This window comes from Panthera leo, chromosome F3, assembly GCF_018350215.1.
Source record: "Panthera leo isolate Ple1 chromosome F3, P.leo_Ple1_pat1.1, whole genome shotgun sequence".
Classification (NCBI taxonomy): Eukaryota; Metazoa; Chordata; class Mammalia; order Carnivora; family Felidae; genus Panthera; species Panthera leo.
This window is the reverse complement of record NC_056696.1, coordinates 59,760,451-59,775,193: the sequence shown is the minus strand read 5'-3', so window position 1 is coordinate 59,775,193 and position 14,743 is coordinate 59,760,451. Positions and strand designations below refer to the sequence as shown.

The 14,743-nt window shown below is 56.4% G+C and overlaps 1 protein-coding gene across 1 annotated transcript in view; it reads right to left on the bottom strand.

Moving 5' to 3' along the window:
- FAM78B (family with sequence similarity 78 member B) overlaps positions 1-13,783 on the bottom strand; it is a 79,845-nt gene extending 66,062 nt beyond the window's left edge. The window contains exon 1 of the mRNA XM_042925948.1: positions 13,521-13,783. Coding sequence (XP_042781882.1) covers positions 13,521-13,783 — 263 coding nt within the window. The remainder of the gene's footprint in view (positions 1-13,520) is intronic.
- Between the last annotated feature and the right edge of the window lie 960 nt (positions 13,784-14,743).

The following is a 14,743-nucleotide window of genomic DNA, read 5'->3' as shown; positions in this document are numbered from 1 at the left end:
GATGCTAGCCTGTAAATAGTCTGTGTTCTTGGACTCTGGATATACTTAGCCCTTGACCCGTCCCCGTGAAGGCAGCCTCGCCATCTACCCGCTTCTGTCTCTCTAGCTGCTCCACTTCCCTTTAACCAGAGAGGTTTCTAATGGAACTTTTTTCTCAATGTCTTTGCTCTTTTGGAATAGCATTAAACCCATTCCGAAATGTTTTTCCTTTTTTGTGGCAAGTCATAAATACGACAGTGAAACTCTAGATCCTAATTCTGATTGCCCAGACATTTCAAGAAGCACCAGACGCTGAGGGTAAATCTTAGAAAAACCACTCTCGGCATTCAAGTAAGGATGGATTTCTCCCCTGCAGCAAAGCTAAACACACCTATCTGCTGACCCAGAAGCATCTCTACTCTTCTTGGCTCAGTGGTGGCTGTTCGTCCAGTTGTGGGGGTACCTGGCCTAGGACTCCTCCATCCTGTCTGTCGTCACCGACACAAGCCGCAGAAACCGTGGCACCATGTGAGTAGAGAAAAAACCACCTGAAGCCCCAAGTGTTCACAAACAACCCCCAGCGGGGGCTGCTGCGCCCAGGCGCCCCGACTTCGAGTCCTGGATGCACGCCACCCTCAGCCATGTGGCTAAAAGAGAATTGGCTGCTTAATGGAAAAGTATGCACAGATCTGGAGGTTAAAGGCTGACAGATAAGGTTTCCGCAAAAACCTTACCAGGTAGACAGAGCCACCTCTCCCCTCTTCCATGCTACGCCAAGGGCCTGGGAGTTCCTGCAGGAGAAAGGGGCCCTTTTAGCTCCAAATCTGCACAGTGACCCCTTTCAGGCAACCTTCAGGTCCAACCTTTTGTCTAATTATGCAATAATTCCACCTCTGAAAAGTCTTTTCAATAGTGATTAAGGGACCCCACAGGTACACCCAGGTGGTGAGATTCCCTGTGGGACTCGGGCTCGGAAAAGGTGACCTCTCTCAGAGACACCTGAGAGAAGATGAGACAGTGGCCGGAGCAGGAGGACGCCACCTTGGCCGCAGAGGGGCCACCTCGGGGTTCCCGGCCCCAACCCTCCCTTCTGTCTCTGGCACCCCTTAGTTGGGGCCACTCAGCTCAGCTACCTGACCAGAGACTGTTACCCTAGGGGCTTTTCAGCAAAGAAGACCAAGGGTAGCTGTTCTTGGCTTTGGGGCGGGAGTGAGATCAGCACCAGCCCTGCCCGGGTCTCCCAAGTTCACACCCAGCAGGCAGGGCAGGACAGAAGGTCAAGAGTTTGTCCAGCCTTGCTGGGCAGGAACCAGGCTGACTGTGGCTTCCCTGGGCCCCATCCACACCTCATCAACTGTCCTCTTTCCCACATCTCAGGGTCTGCTCTTGACACCCAGGCCTTTCTGATGGTCACCAAGAGGACAAGGGCAGTGAACCATGTTCTCAAACTTCTTTCATACCCTATCCCTCTGGTACAGACTTCTGTGAGTGGACCGGCCCCCTCCCAGCCCCACCCATTCTGGGGATGTCCCCAGTCCTCTGGTCTTGTCTGAGTTTCAGCTGCCTTGCCAGTCTTCCAGAACTCTAGTTTGGTTGCCCCTTTCAGTCCCAAACAATTTTCCTTATAAAGAACTTTCCATGGGGGCACCTGGGTGGCTCAGTCGGTTATGCGTCCAATTCTTGATTATGGCTCGGGTCATGATCTCACAGTTCATGAGTTCAATCCTCACATCAGGCTCTGCACTGACAGAGCAGGATCTGCATGGGATTATTCTCTGTCTCTGCCCCTCCTGTGCTCGCTCTCGCTCTAACTAAATAAATAAACTTAAAAAAAATAAAGCTCTTTCCATGGCTTTTGAAATCCTCCCCGCCCCCACCACGAGAGGACGGTACCCAGTGCAGGTTTAGAGGGTATGAGGAGGACAGGGTGGCTCACGGGCTTTTGGGGCAAAGGACAGCATTGCTCCTCCGGCCAGGACCCCCTCTGCATTTCTCCCTCCCACCTCAGATGGAAAGAGGGAGCCCGACAGGGAGGACCCAGGAGGACACGGGGCTGGGGCAGGCATCTGGCTAAGGCCCAGCGGCTTGACAGAGTAAGAGAGACTGACCCGAGATAAAGCAGAGGGCCAGAAACCAGGCAGGGAAATGTCGACACAGACTCAAGAGATGCTGCACGTGGTGGACAGGGACTTGAAAAGGCCCCGCGGGCCAAGGGGACACTGCCGAGGGGCCCAACTAGGCCAGGAGATCTGAAGGGGTGTCCTCCTCCAGGGAGGTCCAGAGGTAGGTTCTAGTGCCAAGTTTTGAGAGGGAGGCCCAGGCTGGAACAGGACCATGTAAGAGGGGGACAGACCACGTGACATTGCTCTGACTTTCTAGTCATCACGACTGACGGGCAGCCTGGAGTGGTACAAAGACACAGTTTTGGAGTCACCAGACGGGCAGAAGTGACAGGCTGCTGAGAGGCACACACGGCCCCCTCTGCAGTCCTTCCTCTAGACCCTCCTTAAATCCCACAACGGGCAAACGGTGTGTTGGCCCTGACTGGCTCGTTTCTGTTCCCGTCCACCCATCCCTTCTTTGCAGTGAACAGACAGCCCACTTCGATCATGCCCCCTGCTAAAGTGCCTCAAGTTAACAAAAAATAAGACCCCCTCCCCCCCAAAAAAAAATGGAGAGAAACCCAACTAAAAGCCACAACAGAAACAGAGTCTCCAGGCTGCTAGGATATCCCTCTCAGACTCTCCCCATCTGTTCTGCTCCATGGGGGCCTCCCAGCTGAGCCCTGCTATCAGGGGAGGGCCCCTGGCCCCTCACAATCTGTCATCTTTGACACCACTTGGATCTTGTTTCTTCTGGAGCTGCCAGGGGCCCTGAAGCCACCCTGCCTGTGTGTGGGCAGCGAGCCAGGGGGCCCACGTACAGCATCAGCACCTGGGTGGGAGGGGAGTACGAGGTGGGGGAGAGGGATTCTGGGCTGCTGGGCACCCAGGCAGAATCCCAATTTCTCCATACATCCCTCCCCCTGCCCCCCCCCCCCCCACCGTGGGCTGCCAAACCCTCCCATTTCCTGCCATCTGTGATGCGCCTCTCTGGGGAGACCCTCTCCTTTCTTGCTAGCTAATCACTGTCTGTGGACACTGGGAATAGGCTGGTCTCTCTGTTCCTGGCAGCTGTGTAGACATCCCTTGGGCTGATCCGAGCTCCCCTCTGTGCTGCCGAGGGCCGGGTTCTTCCTGTCCTCTGTGTGGCTTCCTCTCTTGGGCGGGTGGCCATCTCTGTCCAGAAACCTGGACCTTCAGCAAACGGCGTGCAGGGTGGTGGGGGCAGGGATGAAAAAATCAGACGTGGTGACCCAATTACTACTTTACAGACTAGGGCTGCAGGGAGTCGGAAGGACGTGGGTCTGAGGCCTGGTGGTGCCACTCACTGGCTGTGTCACGGCCCCTCTCTGGGCTTTGGTGTCCCTGTCTGTAAGATGAGCAGGTGGGCCAGATGAGCTCCCATGCTGCCCTAACACTCCGTGACTCACAGATGATTCTGCTGACCCACTACCTGCCTTTTTCTGGGTGTTTCTCTTTAGATTCTGCTGTGACTGGTAGCCGGAAGGGTAAAGAACACTGACTCGGGTGCCAAGAGGGTCCCCTGGGTCCGACCCCAAGACCCCGGTCTCATTAACGTCATGTCACGACCAGCTGAGCAAACCAGCTGGGAGGCGAGGAGGCCGGTGATTTCCAATTTGATTAAACCCTTTGTTCCCCGGGTCTGCTCAGTAAGGACAAAAGCAAGCACTCAGGCCATCTCCTGAACACCCTGTATTTCCTCGTTTGTTCATTCATTCACTCAACCCTTAATGAGGCTTGTAACATCACAGAGTCTCTGGAAGTCTGGCTTCCAATCCTGGCTCTGTCTCTAATTAGCTGGGCAATGCCAGGCAAGTTACTCAACCCCTTCGCGCCTCAGTTTCTTCACCTCTACTATGGGGAAAGGAACGGCCCTACTTCGCAGAAGGGCACATGAGGCATTTAGCACTAGACGCATGTTCAACAAATGGCTGACTATCATCGAGTTGAGTAAGCTGCTTATGGCCTCAAGGGCAGACAGACAACAGAATAGGCCAATACCCACCCCTTCCTTGAAGTGCACGTGTGGCCCAGCATAAGACAGCCTCCCCAGCATCAAAGGCCACGAAGAAATCTTGGGAGTGTGGGTTTAGTTTTATGGCACAGATTTATTTATTTATTTATTTATTTATTTATTTATTTATTTATTTTTTAACGTTTATTTATTTTTGAGACAGGGAGAGACAGAGCATGAACGGGGGAGGGTCAGAGAGAGAGGGAGACACAGAATCTGAAACAGGCTCCAGGCTCTGAGCTGTCAGCACAGAGCCCGACGCGGGGCTCGAACTCATGGACCGCGAGATCATGACCTGACCCGAAGTCGGACGCTTAACCGACTGAGCCACCCAGGCGCCCCTATTTTTAATGTTTGTCCGTTTATTTATTTAGAGGCAGAGCGTGAGCGGGGGAGGGGCAGAGAGAGAGGGAGACACAGAATCCGAAGCAGGCTCCAGGCTCTGAGCTGTCAGCACAGAGCCCGACGTGGGGCTCGAACCCATGAACCGCGAGGTCATGACCTGAGCCGAAGTTGGACGCTTAACCGACTGAGCCACTAAGGCGCCCCACAAATTTCTTATCTTTCTTAAAAATTGGGAAGCTTATTCAGGAAGGTTTGAAACAGATTCTCCATTATTTGAGTCACTGGAAAAAAAAAAAAAATTGGTCTTGGATTGAGTCAGCCGTAGGTGTGGAGGCCACCCCCTGAGGTTGGAGGCTCAGCGGGGGGCTCTTAGTAGGAGGACAAGAGGGTGGCACCCTGCTCCCCCACAACTAGCCCATCTAAGTCCCCTTCATGCCTTTCAGTCCCCACATACCCCAGCCCCTGACCCCGGCCCCCTACTCCCATTTCTAGAGCAAAGCAACATCTCATTGGCCCGTTTCTGGCCGTTTCCAACTTGCCAAAGCCTGTCGAGGCCACCCCTCATGCCCAGAAGCCCCGATCTCCTCAGCCTGCCTGCCTCTTCAAGATGCCGCAGGGCCTGCTGAGCGAGGATGCTGACCGGTTTATCGCTTCCCATTAGCCAGACCTCTGACAGCCTCGGAGCGCCCGGGCCTGATGCGGGCCCAAAGCCAGCTTGGAAAGGTCAGGCCCCAAGAGAGGAGGCCAGCCAGAGGCTTTCTGAGGCAGGCCTGTCACAGAGACCCCGCTGGGGTGCCATCAGACGCCAAGGTCTTATTTATTTCACTTTAATCTGACAGCCTGAAAATTTCTCTTTGCTTTTGCTGAATGCATTTTGATGTTCCTCTCTGCCCCTCTCTGGTCTTCACAGGCCACAAATGCTGACTGACCCAGGGGTGCTGAGTGTGTGCAGCTCTCAGGATGACTTCTCTTGTCCCCGGCTCCTGTCCAGGGCTGGCTGACTGTGCACTTGGCACACAAAGGCTCTAGGGCAGGAGTTGGGAGGCCTGGGCACCAGGCCTGACCCAACCAGTGCCTGCCAGGGTGACCTTGAGCACACTTCATAGTCTCTTTCTTCGGGTCTCTGCTTACTCATCTAAAATGGGAATAACGGTTGTCCTCAACGTGTCTGTGATCATTGTCAGGGTGCCTGTGTGAAGTCTCCTTTTTATAGAGACAGGACCTGTCTGTATGGAAAGAACCAAGTACATGAACGATAGCGGACACATCAGCCGTCATCTGGGTGCAAATCACTTCAGGTATTGGTCCTCATCTGCCCACCTGGGGCTGGAAAGTCCGCAGCTCCTTCCTGAGCTGGAACAGCATGGGCTGGGAAAGGAGTGACAGTGCAAGGAGTATGTCCGCTGAGCTGATGTGCAAGCCCAGGGTCCTTCCACCACCACAAGTGATCTGCCTTCTGTTCTTGGTTGTCCATCCAGACACCAACTGTCTGGAGAGCCTGAGGGACGAACAGACTCTGAAGTCCAGCTAACTGAGGGGTCTGGGTGACTGTCATGCTGCCCATGAGGGCTGACACGGACCCTCAAGGAAGCTACTGGAGGAGGCATGGGCCTAAAACCTGCAGCCCACACTGGCCGGCGTGGGATCCCTGTGAGGCAAGGAGGCGTCCCCTTGTTCCCAGGGAACGAGATTCTGGGCGAGGACAGAGCTGGTTCCCTGCCTTCTCTGCACCCCTCGCCCCAAAGATCCTGCTAACGTCTGCCCTCAGTGGGAGCTCTGAGACGCCCACATCCATGACCTCAGGACAACTTTCTCCGTTTCCTGAGGAGTGAGGAAATAAGACAGATCCGAGCAGACACTACAACTAGGTCCGCTTCAGCAAAGACCAGCGAACCGTCGGGGGACAGCAATATTCCGCAGAGCCAGTTCAGAGCACCTCCTTCCTAGGAGTTAAGGCCGTGGACCAGACACAGTGATGGGCTGATGGGAGCCCCAGCCCGGCCTCCTGGCGGGGCCGTTTGCCCCTGAGGCCCTGGGCCCGCTACTGACCCTCCCGGCCACAGAAGCACCTCCCTGGCTGCTGAGATTCCCAGAGGCCGTGTGTGGAAAGCACTCGGCGCAGAGACCTTCCGTGTCATCTTGTCCCCTGCCTTCGTGGCCCTCCCCTCGTGGCCCTTCAGTAGCAGCATCTCCCAGACTCAGGAGGCTTTCCCTGATGGGAATGGTTCTCCCACCTCAACACACCGGCCCCTCCGTCTACAACCCTTGGCAAAACCTCCAGGGCGCCTCGGTGAGAGGGGAGGGCCGGTGAGAAAGATGGGCAGCTTGCGCATGATTGTCGGTGTGGGCGCTTCTCTGTGGTTGCCGTGCGGGCCCTGACCCCTGCCAGGGACCCCGGCCCTCCATGGGCCCTGCCTCTCTGGGAGTGCTCACCAGAATGCTCTGTTACGGCAAACTTGACATCATTTCTTTTCTTGTGATAGCCATTTATGAATCACGGCCACTTCCTGCGGCCTGTTCAGCGTGAACACGTCAGAAAGGGGAGCCCTCTGTTATCTGTGACCCAAGTGGCTGGACGAGAAGGAAGCTACAGAATCACCTACTTGGGGCCTTTGGGCAACCCTGTTCCTCTCCTCAAGGAGCGCCGAGGGAGAAGCGAGGCCCTAGGCCACAGCAGCGGCCAGCCTTCTCTCTTTCTTTCTCTCTCTCTTTTTTAAAGTTTACTTATTTATTTTGAGAGAGAGAGAGTGAGTGAGTGCGGAAGGGGTAGAGAGGACCCCAATGTGGGGCTCGAACTCACGAACTGTGAGATCATGACCTGAGCTGAAACCAAGAGACGGGTGCTTCACCGACTGAGCCACCCAGACGCCCCTTCTCTCTTAACCTGGAACATGAAGCATCTGCAGACCGGGCCCCAAAGACAGCATCTGCCTCTGCTGCTCCGTGCAAGGTCACTGACACCCTGCCGTCCCGTCTACCCAGTGCCCGGTTGTATTTTAGCATCCTGGGTTCCACCAGCCACGTTTTTAAGTCCCCTTCGAACCGTCTTCCTGAAGTCTCCTCTGGTTCCTCCCACTCCCTCCAGCCCCGGGGTTGTGCTTTATCTCCAGTGAGCTTAGTGCTTCCTGATAAGGCCTGCTAATCTGCTGCAGCTCCCTTTCTCCCAGATGGGGAAGATTAGAGGCAAAGGGTTAGGCCACCGCCCCCCCCTCCAAGGGCACTCAGGACTCTAAGAAGGGAAGTGCATCCTGTTTCCCATCTGATGCTCTAGACTGGGAGTCCCCAACATTTCCGGTGGGGAGCAGTTCCAGCTACTTCCAGATCATGCCCCCCCCCACCCCCATCCAGTGATGAAACAGGAATGGGGGATGGTTGTTGGTGCAATGGCCTGGGGACTTATCAGATGCCTAAAGGAGGCACCTCTACGACCAGTGAGAGCCACCCGCAAAGCCATACTGCACACGCAGGCAGCACGCAGCTGTGAACAAGAAGGGGCGTGCTAGCTTTGGGGGAAATGACGCTAAATGCTAAAGTACCCAGGTCCTGAGAGTCAGGCCACGAGTCAGCGATGCAGGTGACGTGCTAGGACAAGGTCTCTATGTTACCTCTCCTCGGGCAGGCCCTGGATGCCACTTTATCACAGGTGACAGGAAAGTGAGGCTTCTGCGTTTGCTGAGCGTGACTCGTGGTGCACAGATTACTGCACAGAGACAGAGGAAGCGACAGACAGAAGCCCTGCTCTGAGACGCAGTGGATCTGCTGGGGCAAAGGCAGGATGAAATGACACAAAAGCAAAGTGGCATTAAACTGTGTCCGTGCTAAGTGACGGCACGTATGTCTAGAGTTCAAGAGCTTGGTAGGGTTAGCCTTGGGTTTACTATGAACAGCTGACTTTGAAGACAGACAGGATTTGTTGAAGGTGACATAGCCTCACTGAGGTCAGAAAAAAATGGCTCATTTATTTTTTTCAAATGTTTACGGAGTATCTGCTAGGAGCTATGCACTCTTCACGGGAAGAGAATGGATACAGTATCTACTTTCAAGAGGCAGTAGAAGGGTCAGGTGTTAGATAAGTATACAATTACATTCTCGCTAACTGAAACAAGTAAAAGAATAGTGTCTCAAAGAGACCAGAAGAACCTGAATTTAAACTGTGAAATCAGAGTGGCTTCTGAGGAGGTACCAGCTTAGACGTGACTGAGAAGTAGGAATCTTCTAGAGAAGGGTGAGCAACCAGAGGAAGTCAGACACAAGAGCGGCACAGGCAAAGTTCTGAATTGGGGTGAAGCTGGGTTTTTTGAAGAAATGGAAACAGTCCAACACGGCTTGAGGACAGACCTTCAGAGACCAGGGAAGAGGCTGTCCCTTGAATTTGGATACAAATTCAAACTGTATTCCGACCGCAATGAATTTATCAGTAAAAAAGTTTAAGCAGGAAAGCGGTAACATTTACGTTTCAAAAGTATCACTTGGCTCCTGGGTGGGGAAGAGACTGGAGGTGGGGGGTGGGGGCAAGAATGGAGGTGGCAAGTTTGTCTAGAAATCCTCTGTTGGAGCAGATGATAGCTGCCGGTGACCTGTCCTATGAGGGTATGCGTGGATGCAGATAGGTGGCCGGATTACAGAGCTATCTCGGAGATGGGACCAGCAGGGTTTGATGATGGACTGGACATGTGGGAGGATATCTAGGGTGACACACAGACGTTTCAGCCTGAGCAGCTCAGGGGCTGGTCTTTACCATGATGGGGGAAAGACTGTGGAGGTGCAGATTTGGGGAGGAGGGAGCTATAGTGGCAATCAAGAGTTCTGGTTTGGGGGTGCCTGGGTGGCTCAGCTGGTTGAGCGCCCAACTCTAGACACTGGCTCAGGTCGTGATCTCGCCATTGTGGGATTGAGACCCACGTTGGGCTCTGTGCTGAGTGTGGAGCCTGCTTGAGATTCTCTGTCTCCCTCTCTCAAAAGAAATAAACATTAAAAAAAAAAAAAAAAAAAGAGGTCCACTTTGGAGCCATTAAATTTGAGATGTCTTTGAGACAGCCGAGTGGAAACTACATAAACACACACACCTATACCACAGGTGACTGCGTATCACACAGAGGCTGCCGTTGGGATGGATAAAATTACCAGGGAGAGGATCAGATGAGTAACGTCCTGATGAACGGTACTTCGAGTAAGACAGAGAAACAGCTAGAAAAACGGCATAAAGCTAAAAGATGGGGGTGATTCAAGATGGAGGAAGCTGTCATTGCTGAAAAAGCAAGTGTCTCTCAACGGTGTCTCCTGGATTGGTCACACGGACGTCACAAACTGAGCAAGAACGATTCTGCGATGGATAGAAACCAGCTTGGGTCGAAATGAACAGACGACCAAGGTGGGTTAGTGGAGTCAAATTCTCATTAACGTTGGCTCTGAAGAAAGAGTAGAGTAGAGAGACAGGCAGGAGTGAGCTACGATCTCCTAAAAAAGTTTCACCCGGGCTGACCAGAGCTCCCTTACAGCTTGGAAGATGCCTCACATGGGGCTCCGAGAGAGTGGGGAGGGCTGCTGCTGGCTCTCGCCCCACACTCCGGCTTCACCTCGTCCGTCCTTGACACATGAACCCCATTCTTTGTTCAAACCTCACTCAGGAAACCTCTTGGGTGCCGCGCTCTAGCATTCAAAGCTGTTCCATCACAAAGATTTTTGTGTCCCTCTTGGAAAGCTCCCACATGGTCTGAAGGAGGTGGGAAGAGCCTCCCGACACTCTGTCTTGGCTCCGATGACCTGACCTCAACCTTCTCTTCCGGGTCACACCGTTCTAGGCCTTCCCGGACAGACCCCAGCCTGCTTTCGGACCTCGTCTCCCACTGCTCTCCGACCTGACAGCTCCCCTTCCCCCAGCCTACTTATGCCCCCTTAGAACAACTTCTTTTTTCCTGACTCCATGTATTTGCTGTTCGTCCCCCTTAAGAATTAGCACCACCCCCCCCCCCCCCATCTAGGTGAACCTGATCCATTCCTCACATCCAGCTCCAGTCCTTCTGCCTCCAGAACACGCTGCCTGCTTTCCCAACCCCGTCTCCAGCATTTCTCCGACACCCTGGGGAACACTCCTTCCTACTGAGGAACAGTGAAGTTGCCTGCTGGTCCTTTGGCGCCCTTACCTGGGAGGCGCTCGGTAAATATTTGTTTACTGAGGGGACGACTGAGAAAAGCCAGAGGCCTTTCATCCCCAAAAGAGGAAGGCTTGCAGCTGTCTCCCCAGGGCTGCATCGGCAGCTGCATCGGCAGCATTCACCAGGGCCCAGGAGACATAAATAGGGGACATAAGTATTCCCCAGCCTGGGTTCTATGTGGTCGTGGGAGGACATTCCAAGTCACATGTGTTCAAGTTCAAACGATGCTCTGGCCATCAGTATCATCAACGATTTCAAATGCTCCTTCAGAAACCGACTCCTTCCTGGAAATGCTGAAACCCTAAACCACAAAAGCCCATGTTTGCTTTTTAAGCCTGTCACTAGAAGTTTCTTGCCATTTTCAATTGTGGATTTCCTCTGGCAGTCCCTTTTATAATGTCGAAAAGGCAGCTTTCTAAGCTAAACCCTCTGATCATATCATGCTTCATGGAACAACAGCATTGCACAGGGGTGAAAATTCAGCCTGCGGTGTTCTCCGCTCACCCCCCCCCCCCGCCCCCAACTCAAGACACTGGCTAAAGCAGATAACTAATAGGCTGTGATGACATTCATGCAACATGAGGTCCCATTAAAAAGTCTGCACTGGCTAAGTTTTCAGGTCATAAACATTTTGTGGAGATCGGTTCAATCAAATCTGGGCTCCAAAGTATCCTTAAACACACAGCAATTGCTGCGACCACGAAGACAGGTAGACTCTGGGCACAGATCTACAATAACAGGCTTCATGATTTCTTGGGGACACTCCTGCTCCCCTGCAGCAAGATGACCACCAAGAATCTTAAAATACTGATAGCGGCAGTTTAAAAGCAAAACTTTTCCCCAAGCCCCAAAGGCAAGAATTCAGTCAGATAAGGTCGGGGGAATATGTGTCCCTCAGACCCAACCCCAGCTCATCTCCATCACAGTTGGTTCCGTGGTGGGCACACCCTCCCACTGATCCAAGGAAGTTCAACTACTATGTCTGTTTATAGCTCAACTTGGCTCTTCCTGAGGCAGAATATATTTTCTTTTATGGAAAGAAATTATTTGTTTGTTGGCTTTTGATATACTGATTCACGAGAGATATGAGCAACAGAGAGGTTTGGCTGTGCGGTCTGGGGAAAAGTGAGGCTGTTTCTGTTCAGTCCCTCCCAGCCTCCTCTACAGAGGCCCCAGACTGCAGTGACTGCCCCCTGCCCCGACCCCCGCCAAGGAGCACACTGCCATCAGAGCCGGGCCAGGGAGACAAAAGGGAAAGCCTCTGCTTGGTCTGGGGCTTGCTCTGACTTTGCTGGAAACAGTTTCTACAAAAGCCACTTTAAGAGACCCGTGTGTTCAGATATAATCATCCTTTTGAGGGTGTGTCTGGTTTTAAACGGCATGATCCACCTAAAATAATATGGCCCCCACCCCCATTTCTTACATCCAGCTGTCTTCCAGAAAGATAAGAACACACACCGAGCAGAGGCATTACAGGAAGAAACTAGGCTCTCACCCATCATCACTAGGAATGAGCTCTCTCCAGCACTGAGATCCCGTGCTTAAAGAGAAAAGTTCGAACTCTTTGAGGCGAAGGTGAGGGGAACAAAACGACCTGTCAAAATTTCTTTTAGCACCCACGACTAGTGTTAATTTACATGCTCTCGGAATGCAAGAAAAAGCCTGCCACCTGCCACTGAAAGGATAGTTTGACCTTTCGAAATAGAAACACGCTCGCCCCATATCAACATTCAGGAGATGAACCTTGGAAGTTCTAGAGTCTTCGGGTGATAAATGGCACGAGGCCCAATTTCCAGGAAAGGGTTTCTCTACAGCCTGCAGGTAGGTAGGGTGCTCTGGACCAACACCGCAACACAGGTAGAAGGCAGGCCCCCAAACCGTTAGCCGCTGCAGCCGCCCACTGCTCAGACTCTGCTCCTGCAAGGGAGCTGGCAGGGAGGTTGAGAAAACCGAGTAACTAAAAAGTCTTGGACGCGAGGGCCCGCAGCCTGCGCTGCTGGGGCAGGCTGTGGGCTCCTGGCCGCGGCGCTGGGTCTCCCCGTAGCCGCCCAGCCCCGCGCGCACCGAGCGGCGCTGCTGAAGGAAGTTGGAGAGCTCCCAGCTCGCCGGCAGGATTCGCCGGTGGGCGCCGGGGAATCCCTTCCAGCGCCGCAGTTAGTGAGTGGAGTAAGGACGGACCCTGGACGGCCAAGGGACCTGCGCTTCGCAGGAGCACAAGGAAAACACCGCGCCACGCCAGCCCCAGGCTGCTCGCACAAGGTGCTCCTCACCGCCGCACACCTCGTCCAGAGGGCGCCGAGCCGGAGAGGCGGCTCGGCCGGGTCTGCGGCTCCGAATGTTAACGCCGGCAGGCTCCCCGGACTGGGGCGCAAGGTTTCAAACCCAACGATCGAGGGAACCAAAGGCAGAACCAGCGAGTCCCGCTCGGACGCCCGGGACCTTCTCCTCCAAGCCCGCTCGGGCTTTTCCACAGGACGCGCGGCACAGCCCGTGCGCCCCCGGCACTCCACTCCGCTCCTCTCTCCACAGGTCCCCCCAAACTCTTCCCGGGAAGCCCCCACCAAGCCCAGACGGCGCCCCGAAACTCCCAGGGCACTCGCCAGCCACCCCGACGCCCGTCTCTCGAACCCTCCTCGTCGTGTTCTCGCCGCCCCGCACCGTCCTCCTCGCGTTCACGGGGAGTCAGAAGCAAACCACCAGAAAATGCCTTCGCGAGGAGCCTCCCTACACCCGCCCTGTCACTGAAACAAAAGCGCAGGGAGGAGGGAGGTGGAAGAGGAGGCGGGAGGAAGGTTTAGAAAGAGGATGGGGAGAGCGCTAAGAAGGAGCTGAGCGGGAGGGTCGGGTGGGGAGGAGAGACGGGGCCAGGGACCCGGCTCCGGCACCGCGCCGCCGGTCGCTTACATGCCCAGGTCGCTGTAGGTGTTGAAGAACTCCATCTGGTTGCACGCCTGGATCCAGCCCACCACCCAGGTCTCGTGGCGGGGGATGGGGGGCATGACCACGCGGGCCGAGGCTTTGAAGTAGGGGGTCTTGTAGCGCAGGACGATGGGCGAGGTCTCCTCGATGCGCGTGGGGCACTGGTCGATGGTGGCGCACACATCGTACACCACGATGTTCTCGCGCCGGATCCGCGCCTTGCAGGTGATGCTTTGGATACAGCCCATCCTGCCGCCCGGCGCCGGCGCGGCGCGGCGTGGGGCAGCGCGGGGGCCCGCGCGGGCAGCCGGGGGCGCCCGTCACGCCGGCATGGCGACGCGCCGCCCGCTCCCGGTCCGGCTCAGCTCGCGCCTGGGAGCGGGGAGCCGCCGCCGGGCATCCTCCGGGGAAGCCCCCTCCTCCGGCCGCCGCGCGGGGTCCCCGCCGCCCCGACGCCCGCCCGCCGGCCCCCGCCCACGCCCGCCCCCTCTCTCCGGCAGGGCGCGCGGAGCGTGCGCTCCTAGGAGGCGGCGGGCGCCCCCGCCGAGGGCAGGGGGGGGAGCGGCGCTGCGCGGAGCGGTGCCCACCCGGGGCCGGAGCCCCCCGCCCCTCGCCGGAGAGGAGGAGGAGGCGGCGGCGGCGGCGGCGGCGGCGGCATGGAGCCGGGGGAGGGCGGCGGCGGCGGCGGCGGCGGCGGCGGCAGCGCCCGGTCTGTCTGCCTCCGCGGCGGCAGCAGCAGCAGCAGCAGCAGCCGCCGCCGCCGCCGCCGCTGCATGAACCTCTGCACCGCGGCTGCCCCCCGCGTGCAGCGCACCCAGCGGCGGGCGAGCCGGCGGCCCGAGCGGCAGGCGGAGGCGGCGGCGGCGGCGGCGGCAGCGGAGACCCGCGCGGCCGCCGGCCCCGCCCCGCACTCCCCTGCCCGGCCGCTGGGGGCTGGGGGGCGCCAGGGGGCTGCGACCGCGGGTGGAGGGCGCCTCGCGCGGGGCGGCCCGGGACGTGATCCGCGGAGGAGCCTGGCTGTACGCCATGAGTTTTGTCCCTCTCCGGCTGCCGTCCGGGTGGCGGGGGGGGGGGGGGGGGCGGCGGTGATGTGTAGGGTGGGGGGTGTTTAAAGGGCCGCGGGCGCCGGGGTGGGGCCCTGCACGTGGGGCCGGCGCGGGGCGGGGCTGCGGGAGGTGGTGCCCGGGTGGGCGTGGGGGCTGGGGGGT